At 34.3% G+C, this 16,136-nt stretch overlaps 4 protein-coding genes across 5 annotated transcripts; all 4 read right to left on the bottom strand.

Annotated features, from left to right (window-relative positions):
* Positions 1–507: 507 nt before the first annotated feature.
* LOC145562164 (homeobox-leucine zipper protein ATHB-16-like) lies at positions 508–2,832 on the bottom strand. Of its 2 annotated transcripts, none has more exons than XM_081622354.1 (3): positions 2,326–2,832; positions 1,861–2,231; positions 508–1,498 (listed from the first exon to the last, which is right to left on the bottom strand). In XM_081622354.1, the coding sequence occupies exons 1-3, from the start codon at positions 2,384–2,386 to the stop codon at positions 914–916; spliced, it is 1,017 nt and encodes a 338-aa protein (XP_081478480.1). In that variant the 5' UTR covers positions 2,387–2,832; the 3' UTR covers positions 508–913. The 2 variants fall into 2 exon arrangements, with proteins under 2 accessions (XP_081478480.1, XP_081478481.1); XM_081622355.1 differs by having other exon boundaries at positions 2,567–2,832.
* A 7,163-nt stretch (positions 2,833–9,995) lies between these two features.
* Positions 9,996–11,623, bottom strand: LOC145563442 (uncharacterized). Its single transcript, XM_081623892.1, has one exon. It carries the CDS (start codon positions 11,551–11,553, stop codon positions 10,600–10,602), a length of 954 nt encoding a protein of 317 aa, XP_081480018.1. The 5' UTR covers positions 11,554–11,623; the 3' UTR covers positions 9,996–10,599.
* On the bottom strand, positions 10,174–10,590 carry LOC145564737 (uncharacterized). The gene has a single exon (XM_081624953.1). The coding sequence runs from the start codon at positions 10,588–10,590 to the stop codon at positions 10,174–10,176; it is 417 nt and encodes a 138-aa protein (XP_081481079.1).
* A 493-nt stretch (positions 11,624–12,116) lies between the features above and the next one.
* Positions 12,117–13,896, bottom strand: LOC145563441 (uncharacterized). Its single transcript, XM_081623891.1, has 2 exons — positions 13,429–13,896; positions 12,117–12,912 (listed from the first exon to the last, which is right to left on the bottom strand). The coding sequence occupies exons 1-2, from the start codon at positions 13,828–13,830 to the stop codon at positions 12,154–12,156; spliced, it is 1,161 nt and encodes a 386-aa protein (XP_081480017.1). The 5' UTR covers positions 13,831–13,896; the 3' UTR covers positions 12,117–12,153.
* Between the last annotated feature and the right edge of the window lie 2,240 nt (positions 13,897–16,136).

The following is a 16,136-nucleotide window of genomic DNA, read 5'->3' as shown; positions in this document are numbered from 1 at the left end:
GTCAAAAAAATAGTGAATGGGATGATAAAAGAGAGGATTTTATAACCCCCTTTATGTTCTCTATATCGTTCTCATCTCTCATATATAACTCATTTTTTTGAGTATCTTTGAGTGAGAGAAAAAAGAATTGATACATAACACTTTGTATTATAATAGAGTAATGTATTGTTAATGATGCTCTTTTGAATTGAAAAACATCACTTTAAAGTTCTTTTGCCTAAAAGAAAGTGTTAGAGAAGTAGGGTGTGAAGACTGAAGAGAAGCTTACACACGACTTCAGTGGACCTCCCACAAAATCGAATATAAACATGTCCATTATACATCCGAATAACAGCACCGAGGTAGTCACAATCTTCCGGATAAACATACTCATTTGTAAAAAAAGCTTCTTTAGAGTGAACACCATCATTTCAAAGTGCTAAAATTCTTAGTTCATAAGAAAGGATTAAAAAGTGAAAAACAAAAAATAATCAATGACATAATATACTAGTAGTTGATAATATGATATGACCAAGAAAAAGGAGATTATAAACCCCATCATCATATATTATTATCTGCATTATACAGGATTTATCCTGTTCGTGCATATTAGTAATAATAATATTAATCTTGTTCATGTTTTTACAGCATAGAAAAACTCCCCAATTACTGCCTAATCATTCATTCATTTGCCGCACGGTGTAATACTACAAAGACACGGCCACCTCCAAAAGACGTCATCTTTCTCTCTCCTCACATGGCCTCCATTTTTCTTGCTTCCAACAAGAAAATCACAGTGCTTTGGGAACTTAACCTCTGTACAATTAATTTGGAAGGATGTTTTTTATTGAGTTAGGTTCCCAAAACCCGTGAAATTCCTCAAATTTGATTATCTCATTTCTTTTTTGGTTTAAGGGTTTTGATTTTGGGATCATTAAGTCCACTGATCTGGGCAGTACCAATGAAGAGAAGGAGCTTGTTCTTCAGAGAAGAAGTTACAAGCTTCTTCACCACTGAAGAAGTTATGTTCTTCAATTTTCACGAATTGGGGATGATATACATTGTTGTGATTCTGGGGAGTGCCTAAGTTGTCTGATCTTGTTTCGGCTGCAAAACCGAAACAGTTGATTGAAGGTGGTGGAGATGAAGAGCAATTGAATCTGAAGGAGGATGTTGGTGACATCAGTAGCTGCTGCTGCTGCGGGTGGTGGAAGAGTGCGTCGCTTGAAGAGTTTGACGCATTTGGACTGTTACTGTTATTGTCATCGTTTAAGATTGCGCTTGAATCACTGTCTGATGGTCCGTCTTTGAATTCGGAGAATGCATTCTTTACCTTCAGCAGCTTTGCATCCTCCGATCCACCGTCGTCACCGCCGCTCAGTGTGTCGAGTGGGGTGATCAGCTCAGCGTCTTTCTTGTTGTGATCGTTGTCGGATTCAAATATCAAAGCTTCTTCTTTGATGTGTGTATTGCTGTCTGAGACATTATCTTCACTCAGCTTTGATTTTAACTCTTTGATCTGTCAAAAATTATAATCACTTCGTAAGATACACATTACGGAGGACATATAAAAGTCAATATATTTACAAATATCTATGTTACTCAGACTCGGCTAGATGTGTAAGATTATATGATATATCCACTTAAGGTGAAATGAAAGTAACAAAAATACAAAATTTATCAAATTAGCACTGGTTAACTCGACTAGATGTACAAATATGATATAATGTGAGATGAAGACTCCGAGTAACACAATTAATCAAATTACTTGCAATCTATGTTACTCAGACTAGATGTACATAGTATGATATGATACGGACACCTAAGATGAAATGAAGAGTCCGAGTAACAAAATTCAATAAAAGTCACATGAAATCATACCTCTTTAAGGAGTGCGTCCTTGTCATGTTGAAGAGACTCATAATTCTGCTTGAGATTATCAAAACTAGCTTTAAGAACACCATAATCTCTCTCCAACTGCTTAGTCTTCCACCGAGCCCTACGGTTCTGAAACCAAACAGCAACCTGTCTAGGCTGCAACCCAAGCTCTTGAGCAAGCTTAACCTTCCTTTCAGGTTCCAACTTATTTTCAACCTCAAAGTTCCTCTCCAAAGCCTTCACCTGATCCACACTTAGCCGTCTTTTCTTCTCCGGTACGTGCCCGGTTTCTTCTATACACCCTTCTTCATCAAACCCATCTAACATAGACTGGTAATCTCTGCTGTATATGTTGTTTCTTGGGCTATGTTCATCTGCATCAACCGTCACACCATAATTCAGCACCCAAGAAATAAAACATTAAATAAAATAAATATTAAAGAAAATTATGTTGTAAAATAAGTAAACCTGTAGGAGGGCACATGGAAATGAGGGCACCCAATGAATCTGAGCTGCTAATTCTCTTCATAATTCTCAAACTTTAAAAAGTTTAGGCCTTTTTAATTTTCTTTAAAAGAGTTAAAATGCTTTAGTCAACTTTATTGAGAGTTTCAGATGTTGTGTTGAGTTTCCAAGTAAGGAAGAATTAAAGCAGTTGAAATGGTGCAGTACAACAGATAATTCACTGCTAAACACCCATTTTCTTTACCTTCCATCATCATTAGTTTTAGTTTTACTTCTTCTCCTCTACAAAACCCCATGCAACAACAGTAAAAAAAAAAAAAAAAAAAAACACAAGAATTTACCCAACCAGAAGCAGGAAAAGAGTGTTCTACAAGTTCATTTGGGGATTGAGAGGAGAGAGAAAGTAAGTGAGAGGGAGGAGAGAGAAAGAGATGAATAACAAGATCACAACCCAGAGCCAGAAGGCTCTCAGATTTCAGTGTCCTTAAATAAACAAACTGGGGTTAGTGAGAATGGTTAGAATTCAACTTGGGTTACATCCTACTGGGTTGGGAAATGAAATGAGACCCAAATTATAACCAAATGCAATTTTTGTTGACCGGCTATATCCGGTGGTAGTCCCTTCTCCCTTTCTAAGGGGTTTTGATGAGAAGATATTTTCACAAATTTCATCGATGTCTTTACGACTCTACGAGTACTCCCTTATTTTTTAAATACTTGTTCCACTTTTTTTTTTTTTTTTTTTGACCGTTTTTACATATTTATTTCATTTCCTTATTTGAAAAACTTTTACAATATTTATTTAATTTCTCTTAACAAGTGAACCCAACAATATTAATTCTATATTTTCTCTCCTTCAATTATCTCCACTACTTTTTGAAATTTTATAATTTTTTATTCTTCCCCCAACTCCACTACCTCCATAATTTATTACTTTCTCCAATTTCTTCTTAAACTCCGCACATGGAGAAACGGAGCAAATATTTAAAAACGGAGAAAGTATTACAAAAAATAAATAAATAAAATTTAGGAAAATTTCACTTTTGCTACCACTCAAACACCCCTACTTTATTTTTGCTACCCATCAAACGCTTTATTTTATTTTGCTACCACAAAAAATCACATGATTTTAATTTTGCTACCACTTAACACTTTCAGTTACAATTTCCGTTAATGAGATCAACAATCCTCATTGCCACCCCTCCCTCCTCGGACACCCTCACGTCAGCCACCTTCGACCCACCATGAATTTTTTTTTTTTTTTAAAAAAAAAACACCCAGCCACCATCGCTGCCAAGCAACCCCCCTGTCGGCGCCGACAACAACCCACCCCCTCCCTTATCGCCGCCCCAATCCCCAGCTCGAAACCGGAAAACAACCCCTCCCCACCCCCACCGGAATCGGCCCCCCTCCCCTTCCCCCATCCTGAATCGACCCCTCTCCCCTTCCCCCCACCCAAAACAACCATCCCTAACCCTTAAACACCAGCTCGACGCCACCATAAATGAAACCCTAAATCCCGTTTAGGGTGGTTTTGGGATGGTGTTTAAGGGTTAGGGGTGGCGGTTTTGGGTGGGTGAAGGGGAGGGGGGATCAATTCAGGGTGAGGGAAGGGGAGGGGGCCGATTTCAGTGGGGGGAGGGGGAGGGGGAGGGGGTTGTTTTCCGGTTTCGGGGTGGGGGTTGGGGTAGCGAGAAGGGGATAAGGGAGGGGGTGTGCTGCATAGGTAGAGGAGGGGGAATGGAGTCGCCGGTCTCCGGTAGGGGGAGGGTGGCTGACGGGAGGGGGTTGGCAGTTGAAGGTGGTGGCTGGGTTTTTCTTTTTTATTTTATTTATTTGAATAAACTTAACGGATTCCGTCAAGTGGTAGCAATTTTTAACAAACTTATTTTTGTATGGTAGTAAAATAAAATTAAAACTTTCCTCGATAGCAAAAGTGAAGTACATGTGTTTTGTTGGTAGCAAAAGTGAAAATTTCCTAAAATTTACTTCAAAGTTTTTTTTTTATTTTTTATTTTTTTTGAAGACAATTTACTTCCAAGTTTTTACAAAAAATTATACACATCAGTACAAGATGCATCCAATTATTTAAGAGAATATTTTGTTCATATTATAATTAAAAAAAAAAAGAAAAAAAAACCCGATTTTTTCACCATATGCCCTAAGAATTTTTTTTTATTTTTTTTATTCACCTTATAGGCTTATATACATGAAATTTTTTAAATTCACCATATGTCTAATGACGGTTAACTTCGTGACTCATTAAAGATAACTATGCCACATGACGACCTTTAATTGGTTCTCTTTTAAGTTATTTAAATAATAATAATTAAAAAAATAAAACCAATACCCCGGCCAACCACACTTCCCCTACCTCTTACCCCTAAGCGTCGACACTAACCCATTGCCGATATCCATCCCCTTAACTAAAAACCCTCACTCTACCCTCAAAAAACCCTCTATCTTCAATTGTTGGAGCCCAAACCCTTCCCCCATGTCTGCGCACCGAATTCTCCTTTCCTTCCCCCATCTCCACCTCCTCCCCCCCACCACCCTAAAACCCTAATACAAAAATCGAGATGGCAAGGGGAGAAAGGGAGGGTTTTTCAAGGGAAAAGGTGGTTTTTAGGGTGGGGGATGGTGGTTCAGGGGAAGGAGAATGGCAGGGTCAGAATGGTACGGGTGCGGGGGTTCAGGGGGGAATGCGCGCCAGCGGAGGAAAAGGCACGACCAGCCTTTCCACCACCGCCGGACCTCATCCTCTCTTTCCCACCTTGTCGATGCCCTATCCCCTCTCATTCCCCTTAAACCACCCCTCCTCCCATTTGTTGAATTATTTAGAGTATTGGTGACAAATATTCATGTGTTTGATTGAATTTCTTAGGTTAAGGTGTTGAAATTCAATTAAACAAGTTAAATAGCAATTTGTATCTTGGTTTAGAAAAGTGTTCCTCCACCCTATAGTCCGCGCTTGTTGGTGGCCCGGCAGGGCGAGCCACCGCCTGGTAGGGCCATCGTCGCCTGATCGGGCGCGAGAGCACCGAATTTTTTTGGGTTGCTTGATTTCTTTCACCTGGCAGGGCGTGGAGGGCATTATTGACGGTTATTCTTCAGTTTTACTTGGTGAGAGTTCATATTGATGATATAACTTCAAAAATTAGTTTTATTCTCACTTGAAACCTTTTGCAAGTTATTGTTCATCATCACAAATCACAAAAGCTTATTTACATTGTATTGTAATCATCCTACTTGTGATGGCAATTGTTTTTCATTGTATCACCTGAGTAAATTTCCGTAATACCCGGTTATAGTATAGGGTTGGAATTATATTTTTGGGAAAGTGATCTCGTTCACGCCTCGAAGGTTTTTTGGTTAATTTCATTTGCAACTTTCTTTGTGACTCTTGTAAACACAAATTCCCCAACACCATTTGCCTTACCCCGACCCCTACCCCATCCTTAAAATGAACCCTGAGCCCCACCCAAAACCACCAAGAAAACCAACCACCCAAAAATCAAACTCATTCTTTAGGGGAGGGCGTTGGGTAAGGGAAAAGAGAGGATGTGGGGTAGGGAGTCGTCAAAAAGGGGGGTCTGGGCGTTACATGAATATTTGTGGATGGAAAAAGAAATTAAACTAGCTAAATCACTATCGTTCAATACCGTTTAAAAAGTATGAGAGACTTCTTATGAATAGCGTGAGGATATTTATTCCCCTTAAAATGTTTGTTTACATATGTACTCTTATTTATAAGTTTAAGAAGCTCATTTTTTTTTCTTACATAAAAATGTTTGTTTACATACTTTCCCCCATTTATATGTTTAAAAAGCTTTTTTTTTTTCTTATTAATACATTTTCCTAATAAAAACTCCTAGGTAGTAGTCTAGAACTTATAGTTATTGTCACTTCTTCATTGGGGCTAAATTAACTCTACTAAAGTTTCGAAAAATATTACAAGATTGCAACATCTAACACATTTATTGTCTATGCAAATAATTATAATAAAATACCATGCAAATTCATTAGGGTCAATCATAAAAATTTTTTTTAAAAATTAGCTATAGCGGGCTTCAAAATTTCTGGTCATCCAAAAAAATTAGGAAAAAATGTAAAAATAAAAGTGTTTCATCTAAATTCTAGAAGGCGAGAGTAAGTAAAAATCAATTATTATTAAAATAATAATATACTCCGTACTTCGTATTTTTGGTGTGGGTAATTGGGTATAATAAGCTGAAGCCACGCGGTTCAAGATTTGTACAGCGTCAGCGTATCCTGACCGTGTAACTACAGTGTGGTCGGTTGCAGGATCATGGTTATTTCAGAAATTTATTTTTTAAATATTTTTTTAATTATACTACGTATTACAATCGTCTTAAGACTTTGGAGTGGGTGATGCCAAACAGCCAAAGGAGGATCATGATTATTTCAGAAATTTATTTTTTTAATTATATTACAATCGTCTTAAGACTTTGGAGTGAGTGATGCCAAACAGCCAAAGGATAATATTAGTAATTTTATTAATCAAGAAGAAATCAAGACAAGTACGCCAGAAAATGGATATTCCACCGATAATTATAATATTAATCATAACAATTATAAATTAAGATGGGATTAGTGTAACGGATTAAATTACTCAAATGATTGCCACAGGAATAAAGTTCAAAGTTCATCCTATGACAATAAAGTTAATTCTATTAGAGTATGTATTAACATAATCATGAGTAGAAAAGGAGTTATTTATGATAAATGCTAAATCTAGTTGTCAATGCCAGCGGTTACTGTAGTAGTCTTTTTCTTAAAAACGACATGTCTACTAAAATTCAAACACTTTGTGATCCATATTCCCAGCTAATTAAATTGTGGAAAAAAAAAATTGTGGTGAAAAAAAAATATATTTTGAGATTCTGGCCCTCTAATCCCTAGAAAAATATCTACAGTGATAATATTTACACCTCCTTCAAGGTAGTTTAAAATATTTAAGGAAGTATAAATTAAAATATCGATTAAATTAAATTGAGTGTTAAATCACTTTAATTATTTGGAGTAATTCATCTATTTTGCATGCATGTAGTATATAGACGTAGTCACAATCTTCTCTTCTATAGATGTTTAAAGTCCTTAAATAACAAAAACATTAAAACGGAAGATTAGCATTAGAGGGAAAAAAAAAACTTTCATAACATTAGATTTAAGTATTTAACTCAAGTACTAACACCAACTAAAATAGATATAAATCCGGTTGAGTGGTTTGGAGACTAGATAAATATTTTGGCATTGAACAAAAACAGGTTTCTTACAATAATCTCAAAATGCATCAAATCTATTAACTATTACTCAAATAAAACATTACTAACATCATCTCTCTCAAAACTGTATATGTATCGTTTTTTTATGAAATTTTGTCCTGCCTAAAACCATTGATTATGTCATTTTTGTGATACTTTTTTCTTTTTTTCTTTTTTTCTTTTGTGTGATACTTCATAAATAAGCTGTAAGTTTTTTCAACAACTTTAATCTAGAAAGTATAGTAAATTGAATAGCAACTGTATTCCTTTATTTTGTTTTAAAGATCTATCATTCCCTCTCTTTCCTAGCCTCCATTGCTAGTTTTTTTCAATTTCTTTAAAGGTTTTCCTTCTGTCTTCTCCCTTTTCTCTCCATCTCTTCCATCTCTTTTCCTCTTGATCTCAGTTGTGAATCTTTATAGGGGCTTCCACTGGTATTTTTACCGCTGGTAAGTCCCAAAAACTTTTCAATTGCTTTCAATAAATAGATCTCATCCTTATGATGATGATTTTTATCTTAAGTTTATTTTCTTTTTGTGTTTGTTTGGTGAAAATTGAACATCTAGGGTTTCATAATCTCTATAAAAATTTGGAGGACCACATGAGTATTTTCACTCAGAAGACTACGTATCAGTGGATTTCAAACCGAATCAGTGCGAACTCACAGATTGTATTGCTTCAAATGAAGTTTTTTTATTAAGGCGATTGTTAATCAAATCTACGATGTATTTAGTTTTAAGGTGTGTACTTATGTTGGAATTCTTGATTTTTTAGGAATTATATGTAAGTGCCGTTTGGCTATATTTTATTAATGAAATCCCTTTTTTTCTTGTCAAAAAAAAAAAGAAAAAAAAGTACTCATACCGTCATACATAGTACTTGCTTATTAAAAATTAGACAAAATTGCTCTAGCAACCATATATAAACATTAAAGTTTATGATAGTTGGACCTTTCACTAGTTCCTTACTATCGTCCATTAGGTTGATTTTGTACAATCAAGTACTCATACGTAGGACTTATTACTCAGTAATGTCTTTATTATTAATGTCATCTAGGAGCTCAGTACCACAAATGCAAGAAATAAATGGTTTCTAATACAAGTAGACGTTCAAATATTCGTCTTTTAAATGACAAGTATAAGAACCTAAAGGTAAATTAGTCTAGCATTTACAAAAATTAAGGAAATGTCTACCCCAATGTCCACAAACACTTACCCTTATCAAGATTTCAATTCCATACCTCGAAAATACTCCGTATAAGGTAAGAGTCTTATCGAGTGATGTTTAGATATTCCTTAGAAAAGGCATTCAGACAATTTCCCATATACGGAGTACATACGATTTTCATACGCTTCATCACGAGCATATACGAAGGACAGATTAGGTAAAGTATTCAATGTATATTAGTCATATCTGTCAGAAATGTCACCTGCAAGCACCTCGTGTTGTATAGATTGTCAAATGTGGTGGGTGGCCCTTTTCATGGTTTCTTCTACCAGAGACCATGGTTTTTCTAATTTACCATCTTTTACCGCATCTCCCACCTATTTCAAAGGTCCAAATTAAAAAGGTGGTTTCTATATATTTTAGGGAAATTACAGTGTAACGTATTAAGTGCTAAACTCGGTTATTTTGCAAAGTATGTACGTATACTCCGTACAAGTGATGTGAGTCCATAGCTCAAAGTTCATTTTTGTCAAAGACTGAACATATTCTCATTAAGGAAAATGAATAATTTAAACAACTTAAGGAATTTAACGCACTAGAAGGTGCAAGAGGGAGTAAAATAGATCGAGTAGTATGGTGGAAACGGTAACCACTTATCAATTACTGCACCAAGCAACATTCACCAATTTCTTTGATGGTCACATTTACCCAAGTAAATTAAAAAAAAAAAAAAAAAAAAAAAATTCACCCTTTAACACCAAAGAAAAACACTCCTAAGAGCATCTCCAATGGGAGTACTCTACTTCCATACTTTTTCCCTCTCTCTCCCATTCTCCTTTTGACACATCATCTACTTTTTCCTATACCCCACTTTCCACTATCATAATACTCTTCATCTTCCTCCTCCTCCATAATTTCCCACAACAAGAGGATCCTCTTGTCATACTCTTTTATTCTCTATCTCTTTAATATATATATATATATATATATATATATATATATATATATATATATATATATATATATATATATATATTTGTCACTACATTATTGTACCTATTATTATATATATCACTACATTATTGTACCTATTATTATTTAGTATTAAATTAATTTTGTTTAAATTTTAATTATAGTAAAAATATTTGTTAGTAAAACGTAAACATATAGTTAACTTTCTAAGATAATAAAATAGTAAATATTTGTAAAATAGTATAATCAAATAGTACGCTTAATTTGCATTAATAATAACATTCATTAATAGCTGAAATAATAACAAACCAACATGAAACTAAAAACAACAATAACTAGAAAATAACGACATTAAATTAAAATTAACATAAAAATAAAAATAATGATAACAATACCAATCTCCTTTTCTTACACACATTGTTTAAGTTTAATTTGGTCCTTGAAACTTTCTCCAAACATGTTCAACCAAATCGTTTTTCAACGACACATGTATTTGTTTGTTGTGAAGCTCTTCCCTTTTGCCCATAAATCTGCTTAAATCTCGATCCATGTACTCGTATCTTCCGCGACTAACAAGGATGGGCCCGCGATTAGCGTTTTCACTTGATGAACTAGCTAGTGTCTCGGGTTGTTCTTCCGCAAAATCAATACACGGATCTTGATAATTTCGATACATATGACGTTCATCTTCTACAATCATGTTGTGCATTATAATACATGCCATCATAATTTTCCATAATAATTCAGGGTGCCATGCCAAAGCAGGATATCTTATTATTGCAAATCGAGCTTGAAGTACTCCAAATGCCCGCTCCACATCCTTTCTAGCACTTTCTTGTTTCATAGTAAAAAGTTAATGTTTAGCAGTCTGGGGAGCAGTTATGGCATCAATGAAACCAGCCCATTTCGGATAGATACCATCCGTTAGATAGTAACCCATATTGTACGTTTTTCCATTTACGTTGTATTGAACTTCTGGAGCTCGTCCAGTTAGTAAGTCATCAAATACCGGTGATCGCTGCAAGACATTGATATCATTATTTGACCCAGGTGTCCCGAAAAATGCATGCCAAATCCATGTATCCCAAGAAGCAACGGCTTCTAAGATTACAGTTGCCTCTCGAGATCTTCCTTGATACATGCCTCTCCACCCTGCTGGACAATTTTTCCATTGCCAATGCATACAATCAATGCTCCCAAGCATGCCAGGAAAACCACGACTTTCTCCTTCACAAAGGAGACGATACACATCATCAGAATTTGGCTTCCTCAAGTAAACTGCAGAAAAGCTAGTAATAATTCCGTCAACAAAATGAGTAAGACACTCTCTTGCCGTACTTGCACCCAACTTGAGGTACTCATCAACATGATCAGCCGAGGTGCCATATGCTAACATTCTTATTGCCGCGGTGCACTTCTGCAAGTTTGAAGCACCAAGTTTCCCAGTGGCATCTGCATTTTGCTTAAAGAAATCGTCAACTTCGGTTAAAGTATTCACAATGCGCATAAAAACTGGCTTTCGCATGCGAAATCTTTGTCGAAATTTTACATCATTATAGAGTGGCGTGGTACTAAAGTAATCATCTACCAAACGTTTGTGAGCCCCTTCACGATCTCTTGGCACATAGTCCCTCGATCTTGGTCGTGAACTCTCAGTTGTGGGTTGTTGAACAGCAGAGGTAACCACTTCTCTTATTACATCCTCCACCTCTTGTATACGTTCACTCTCCTGAATGAAATCCATCAACATCCAATCATATATTTCATCACTAGAACTTGATGAACCTGAACCAAAGTCAAAGTTCATTTTTTTTTTGTGAAACTTTGAGTGTTTTTACAATTTGTGCAAAAAACAATGATATTTTCACATAAGGAGAGTAAATATATATATGGAGTATAATGTGAAGTGAACTTATATTGTGAAGTAAACTTATAATTTATCAAGTGAACATAAAATCACGGATAAGATATTGTTGGATATAGAAGATAAGAAAGTAAAAGTTAATGGTTGAGAATTACTAGATATCTTCTGAAGATAAGAGTGAAGATATCTTATCCAAATATGTTGGATTTCAATTATATGAAACAATAAGACTAGTACAAGTAACGTTAGGTACATCATCATGATATGTCAGCAATTATATGATAGGACATGACATATTGTAATGGTAAAGCTTACAAGATTTTTTTTTATTTTGTTTTTAATTAATATAAAAATTAATATATTTCACATAAATGATTTAGAGCAATATATTACAAAGAATCTTAATTTGAACTAAACAACATTATATAAATTAACTAAATATATATTACAATAACAACAATGGAATATATTACAATACAATATCATTTAAACAATAAAATTGTAACAATTAGGATATAATTATTCAACTTTTTATAACTAACACTAAATAAATCTACCCCTAAACTCATTTTTCAACTTCCGATACAATTCTTCATCATCGCTATCACGATTAGGATTTGTCGCTAGTATGCTGAAAATTCTAATTTTTGCCTCCTCCTCCTTTTGTCGTTTTCTATCTTCACTTCGCTCTTTGATTAAAGAATACATCCTTTTTCCTTGTTCATGTCTCTTAAGGTTAGACTCATCAAGAGTAGAGGTCAAACTATCAATGTTGACAAAAGAAGAAGTAGCCTTCTCCTTACCTTTATTTTTCATCTTCTTAACCCCATAAGGTCGATTTTCTTCACTATCACCTATTAAATACTCGGACTCTGATCTTTTACTTCCTCGACTATCAGAAGGTAGTAGCATAGTTCCGGCACCCCATTTCTTTTTTTTCCTCATAATTTGCCAACAATGTGTCAACACAAAATGTTTACCATATTGTTTGTGAAAACTCTCGTGAGCATGCATTTCAATATCTTCCTCCGATTCTCCACTTTGTGGTGGGTTACGTCGGATTAATGAGTAACATCCAACCCATTTTCCAACCAATTCATTAATATGATTCCACCTAACTTGCAAAGCTTTCTTGGTCCTTTTACTAATTTTCCAATCGGGATTTTCTTCTCTTGATTTGTTGTAGAGAGCTTCAATGTTATCCCACAAATTAACTTTTGTTTGATAAGTACTCTCTCCGACATCTCCTCCGGCATTAATATACCCGGATACTAGCGCTTCATCGTCCTTTATGGACCACCCCTTTGATCATACAATAATATTCAAACTAATTAAAACAATACAATACATAAAGTAATAATAAAACTAGTTAGCCATAATAATATTAATTGATTATATGCACTATATAATGTAATAATATATCTCTTAAAATAAATCTTAGATCATCTAATCTTTACAAGAATGCTACACTACTGTAAGTTTTGCTAAAGATTCTTTTTATTATTATCATTTACAAAAATTCTTTTTATTATTATCATTTACAAAAATTTATGTGTACAAGTGAGAATAGTATATTGTTTGATGGGTTGTAATTAAATTATCTATAATAATGTTCGTTATTGCTAATAATAATTTTAAAAAAACAATCATACCTTAGGTTATTGCTAATAATAATTTTTAAAAAACAATCATACCTTAGGTTATTGCTAATAATAATTTTTAAAAAACAATCATACCTTAGGTTATTGCTAATAATAATTTTTAAAAAACTATCACACCTTAGGTTATTGCTAATAATATTTTTAAAAACTATCATACCTTAGGTTGTTGCAACTCATTCGTTTGTTGCGACACTTTTGCTTGTGACGTCTTCTTTGCTTGCTTTTGCGTTTTTTTATTGTTAACGATGACATTTGGTTCTTCGGGAAACAATTCGACGGCAACATCTTCAATTTCTTCAAGGTGGCGTGCCGTCCTAATTTCGGAAGTTGGAGTTGCATTGCTACTAGCATTTCCTCCCGGAGAACATTCCATTTGTTGAAAATGTTGAGACATTGGAAAAACAAAATTTGGATTTTGTGAAGTGTTATTTGGATTATTAAGGTTAGATTGAGTAGTAAATAATTGTACCATAGCTTGAAATTGAGGATTATTAAGAAGATTAGGATCAAATTGGAAATTATTTGGTGTATTTTGTGAGTTTGCACTATTATTATCCATATGGGATTTTCTTAGTTGAGAATAATTAAAGGAAAAAAGTTAATTAGTTGTGAGAAATATGGAATATGTAGGAATAGATGAATGAAAGTTAATTAGTTGTGACAAATATATAATGTAAAATTTTTTTACCGTTACAAACTTACAACATATAAAAATTACTACAAATTCTTCTTGTTTGAAATCCCCTAGAAACTAGCCGTTTCAAATTTTTTTTTTTTTTTTTTATTTTAAAATATATATATGTATATTTTGATAAAGTTCCGTTTGCATTGTTGACTGGGTAGAGTATTGCAATGTTGTTTATTTTTTTTAAAGTATTGCATTATTGTTGTTGTACTACAAATTAGAAAAAAAAAAAGAAGAAAAGAAGTGGGCCAACAATGTACAAGTGTCAAACATTAATAGGATAGTTGGGGGGTCCACTATACAAGAGTACCATGGGAGTACTACTCCATATTTGGAGTATGCTTCCAAATACTCCTATATGGAGTACTTTGGGTAAATTTACCACAATGGGAGTATCCTCCCAAATTGGAGAAATATGGGGGTAGAGTACTCCCATTGTAAGTGCTCTAAGAACCACCCAAAAAAAAAAAAAGCCCATATTCATGCACCAAGGAGAATATTTTATGCATATACATCCAAATTAATAGGACCCACCATATTTTTTTAAAGGAAAAATATTATGATCTATATCATCTTTACCTCCGTTTCATATTATTTGTAACGATTTGACATAAAATAAAGAGAAAAAATGTATATTCGTTGCAAATAATATGAAACGGAGGTAGTATTTAATTTTTTTCACGGTTAGAAAGTTACAGGTTCTATTGATCCGCACCTTGAACGCGGATGTAACATTAAACCTGAATTAAGCTAATACTAGTACACCAGATAAAGGTATGGTTGATTGGTTGCTCATACAAATGAAGAAAAAAGAGGTGAAAACGGGAGGGGTTAAAGGTTTTCCTTTTCCTTTCCCTTTCAAAAAAGTATTACTCGTACTCAAATCTACCGAAAAGCTCGTCAAAAGAACAAAAAACTTAGCACAAGATGATGTTAAATTTATGGTCAAAGTATTCGGCTTTCGGGAAAAGCTTTAAGCGCCCAGCTAGTGTTTTATCTTTTAATCTAACCAAATTGTAATTTGCCTGAGCGATCAGTTGACCATAATATAATTTTGTGGGCATGGACAACCCGAAGAAAGAGGAGAAAAGTTTGGTCCACAAATAAGGCATAGGAAGTTCCATACTAAAACCAATTGACAATTGTAGAAGGTACTCCTCTACCTTATAAAGTGAAATCATCTCTCATCTTTCTTCAATGTAGGACACTCATAAGTGGGCAACAATGGGTTTTAACAATACTCCATCCGTTTTTGAATACTTGCTCTATTTTTCCATGCGCGGGATTTTAGGAGGAATTGGAGAAAATAGTAAAATATAGAGATAGTGGGATAGATGGAAGAATAAAAAATTATTAAAAGCAAAAGTAGTGGATAGAATTAGAGGAGATAGAATATAAAACTAATTAAGATAAATGAATTAAATAATATATAAACTTTCCAAATAAGAAAATGGAGAAAATATTTAAAAATGAAGGGAGTAAATAGTCATCTCATAGTCACACAATTGTGGGATCAATCCCCACACTAGAGGCAACTAGGAAGAAATGATTCCCTTACTTATCCCCAACCCCACTCTCACTCTCAAGAGGCACATTGCCTGCTAATCTGGGCTGGTTTGATAAAACGTTCTCTCTTTACCTACCATTAATAAAATGGTATTTGCTTGAGGTTTGAACAAATAGCTAGTTTAATACTCCTAGAATCCTAGGACATAAGACCACTCTCATTCATGAGCAAATAAAAAAAATGTCATTATCTCTCTAACCACTTTCTCACTCATCTTTTCCACTTTTTCTTATGGGCATTTTTTTTTCTACAACTTCTCACACATTCATGGGCTAAGAAAAAACCCACACCACTCTCTCTCCTATTTTTTCTCTCTCCTAAAGTATTACTATCATCACATTATTTATTTTTTTTCTTTTATTTTTTTTGCTGATTTGGTACCATGGCCCACACTACCGTAGCAATTAATTTTTGCCATTGCTATGGGCATTTAAGGATTTTCCCATGGGCATTTTTTCTAATGCTCATGAGTGGGAAGTCAAAATTTCATTGTTTTCATTAAAATCTCCTCATGAGCATTTTTTGCCCATGAGTGAGAGTGCTCTAAGGTAGATCATTCGAACGGGATGGATGGTGGACTAAATAGACGGTAATTATTCTATCAAACCTCATT

Source organism: Chenopodium album, chromosome 10 (assembly GCF_948465745.1).
Source record: "Chenopodium album chromosome 10, dcCheAlbu1.1, whole genome shotgun sequence".
In the NCBI taxonomy this organism is placed as follows: Eukaryota; Viridiplantae; Streptophyta; class Magnoliopsida; order Caryophyllales; family Amaranthaceae; genus Chenopodium; species Chenopodium album.
The sequence above is the reverse complement of the archived record's forward strand: the minus strand, read 5'-3'. Positions and strand labels throughout refer to the sequence as shown.

What these genes read in the sequence shown, in the direction of transcription:
- LOC145562164 (XM_081622354.1), bottom strand. Translation starts at nt 2,386, where the DNA reads ATGAAGAGAATTAGCAGCTCAGATTCATTGGGTGCCCTCATTTCCATG. An exon ending in TTCCATGTGCCCTCCTACAG is followed by an intron (nt 2,232 to 2,325) that starts GTTTACTTATTT and finishes CGGTTGATGCAG; the next exon opens with ATGAACATAGCCCAAGAAAC. An exon ending in AGGACGCACTCCTTAAAGAG is followed by an intron (nt 1,499 to 1,860) that starts GTATGATTTCAT and finishes AATTTTTGACAG; the next exon opens with ATCAAAGAGTTAAAATCAAA.
- LOC145563442 (XM_081623892.1), bottom strand. Translation starts at nt 11,553, where the DNA reads ATGAACTTTGACTTTGGTTCAGGTTCATCAAGTTCTAGTGATGAAATA.
- LOC145563441 (XM_081623891.1), bottom strand. Translation starts at nt 13,830, where the DNA reads ATGGATAATAATAGTGCAAACTCACAAAATACACCAAATAATTTCCAA. An exon ending in ATGAGTTGCAACAACCTAAG is followed by an intron (nt 12,913 to 13,428) that starts GTATGATAGTTT and finishes GTATGATCAAAG; the next exon opens with GGGTGGTCCATAAAGGACGA.
- LOC145564737 (XM_081624953.1), bottom strand. Translation starts at nt 10,590, where the DNA reads ATGAAACAAGAAAGTGCTAGAAAGGATGTGGAGCGGGCATTTGGAGTA.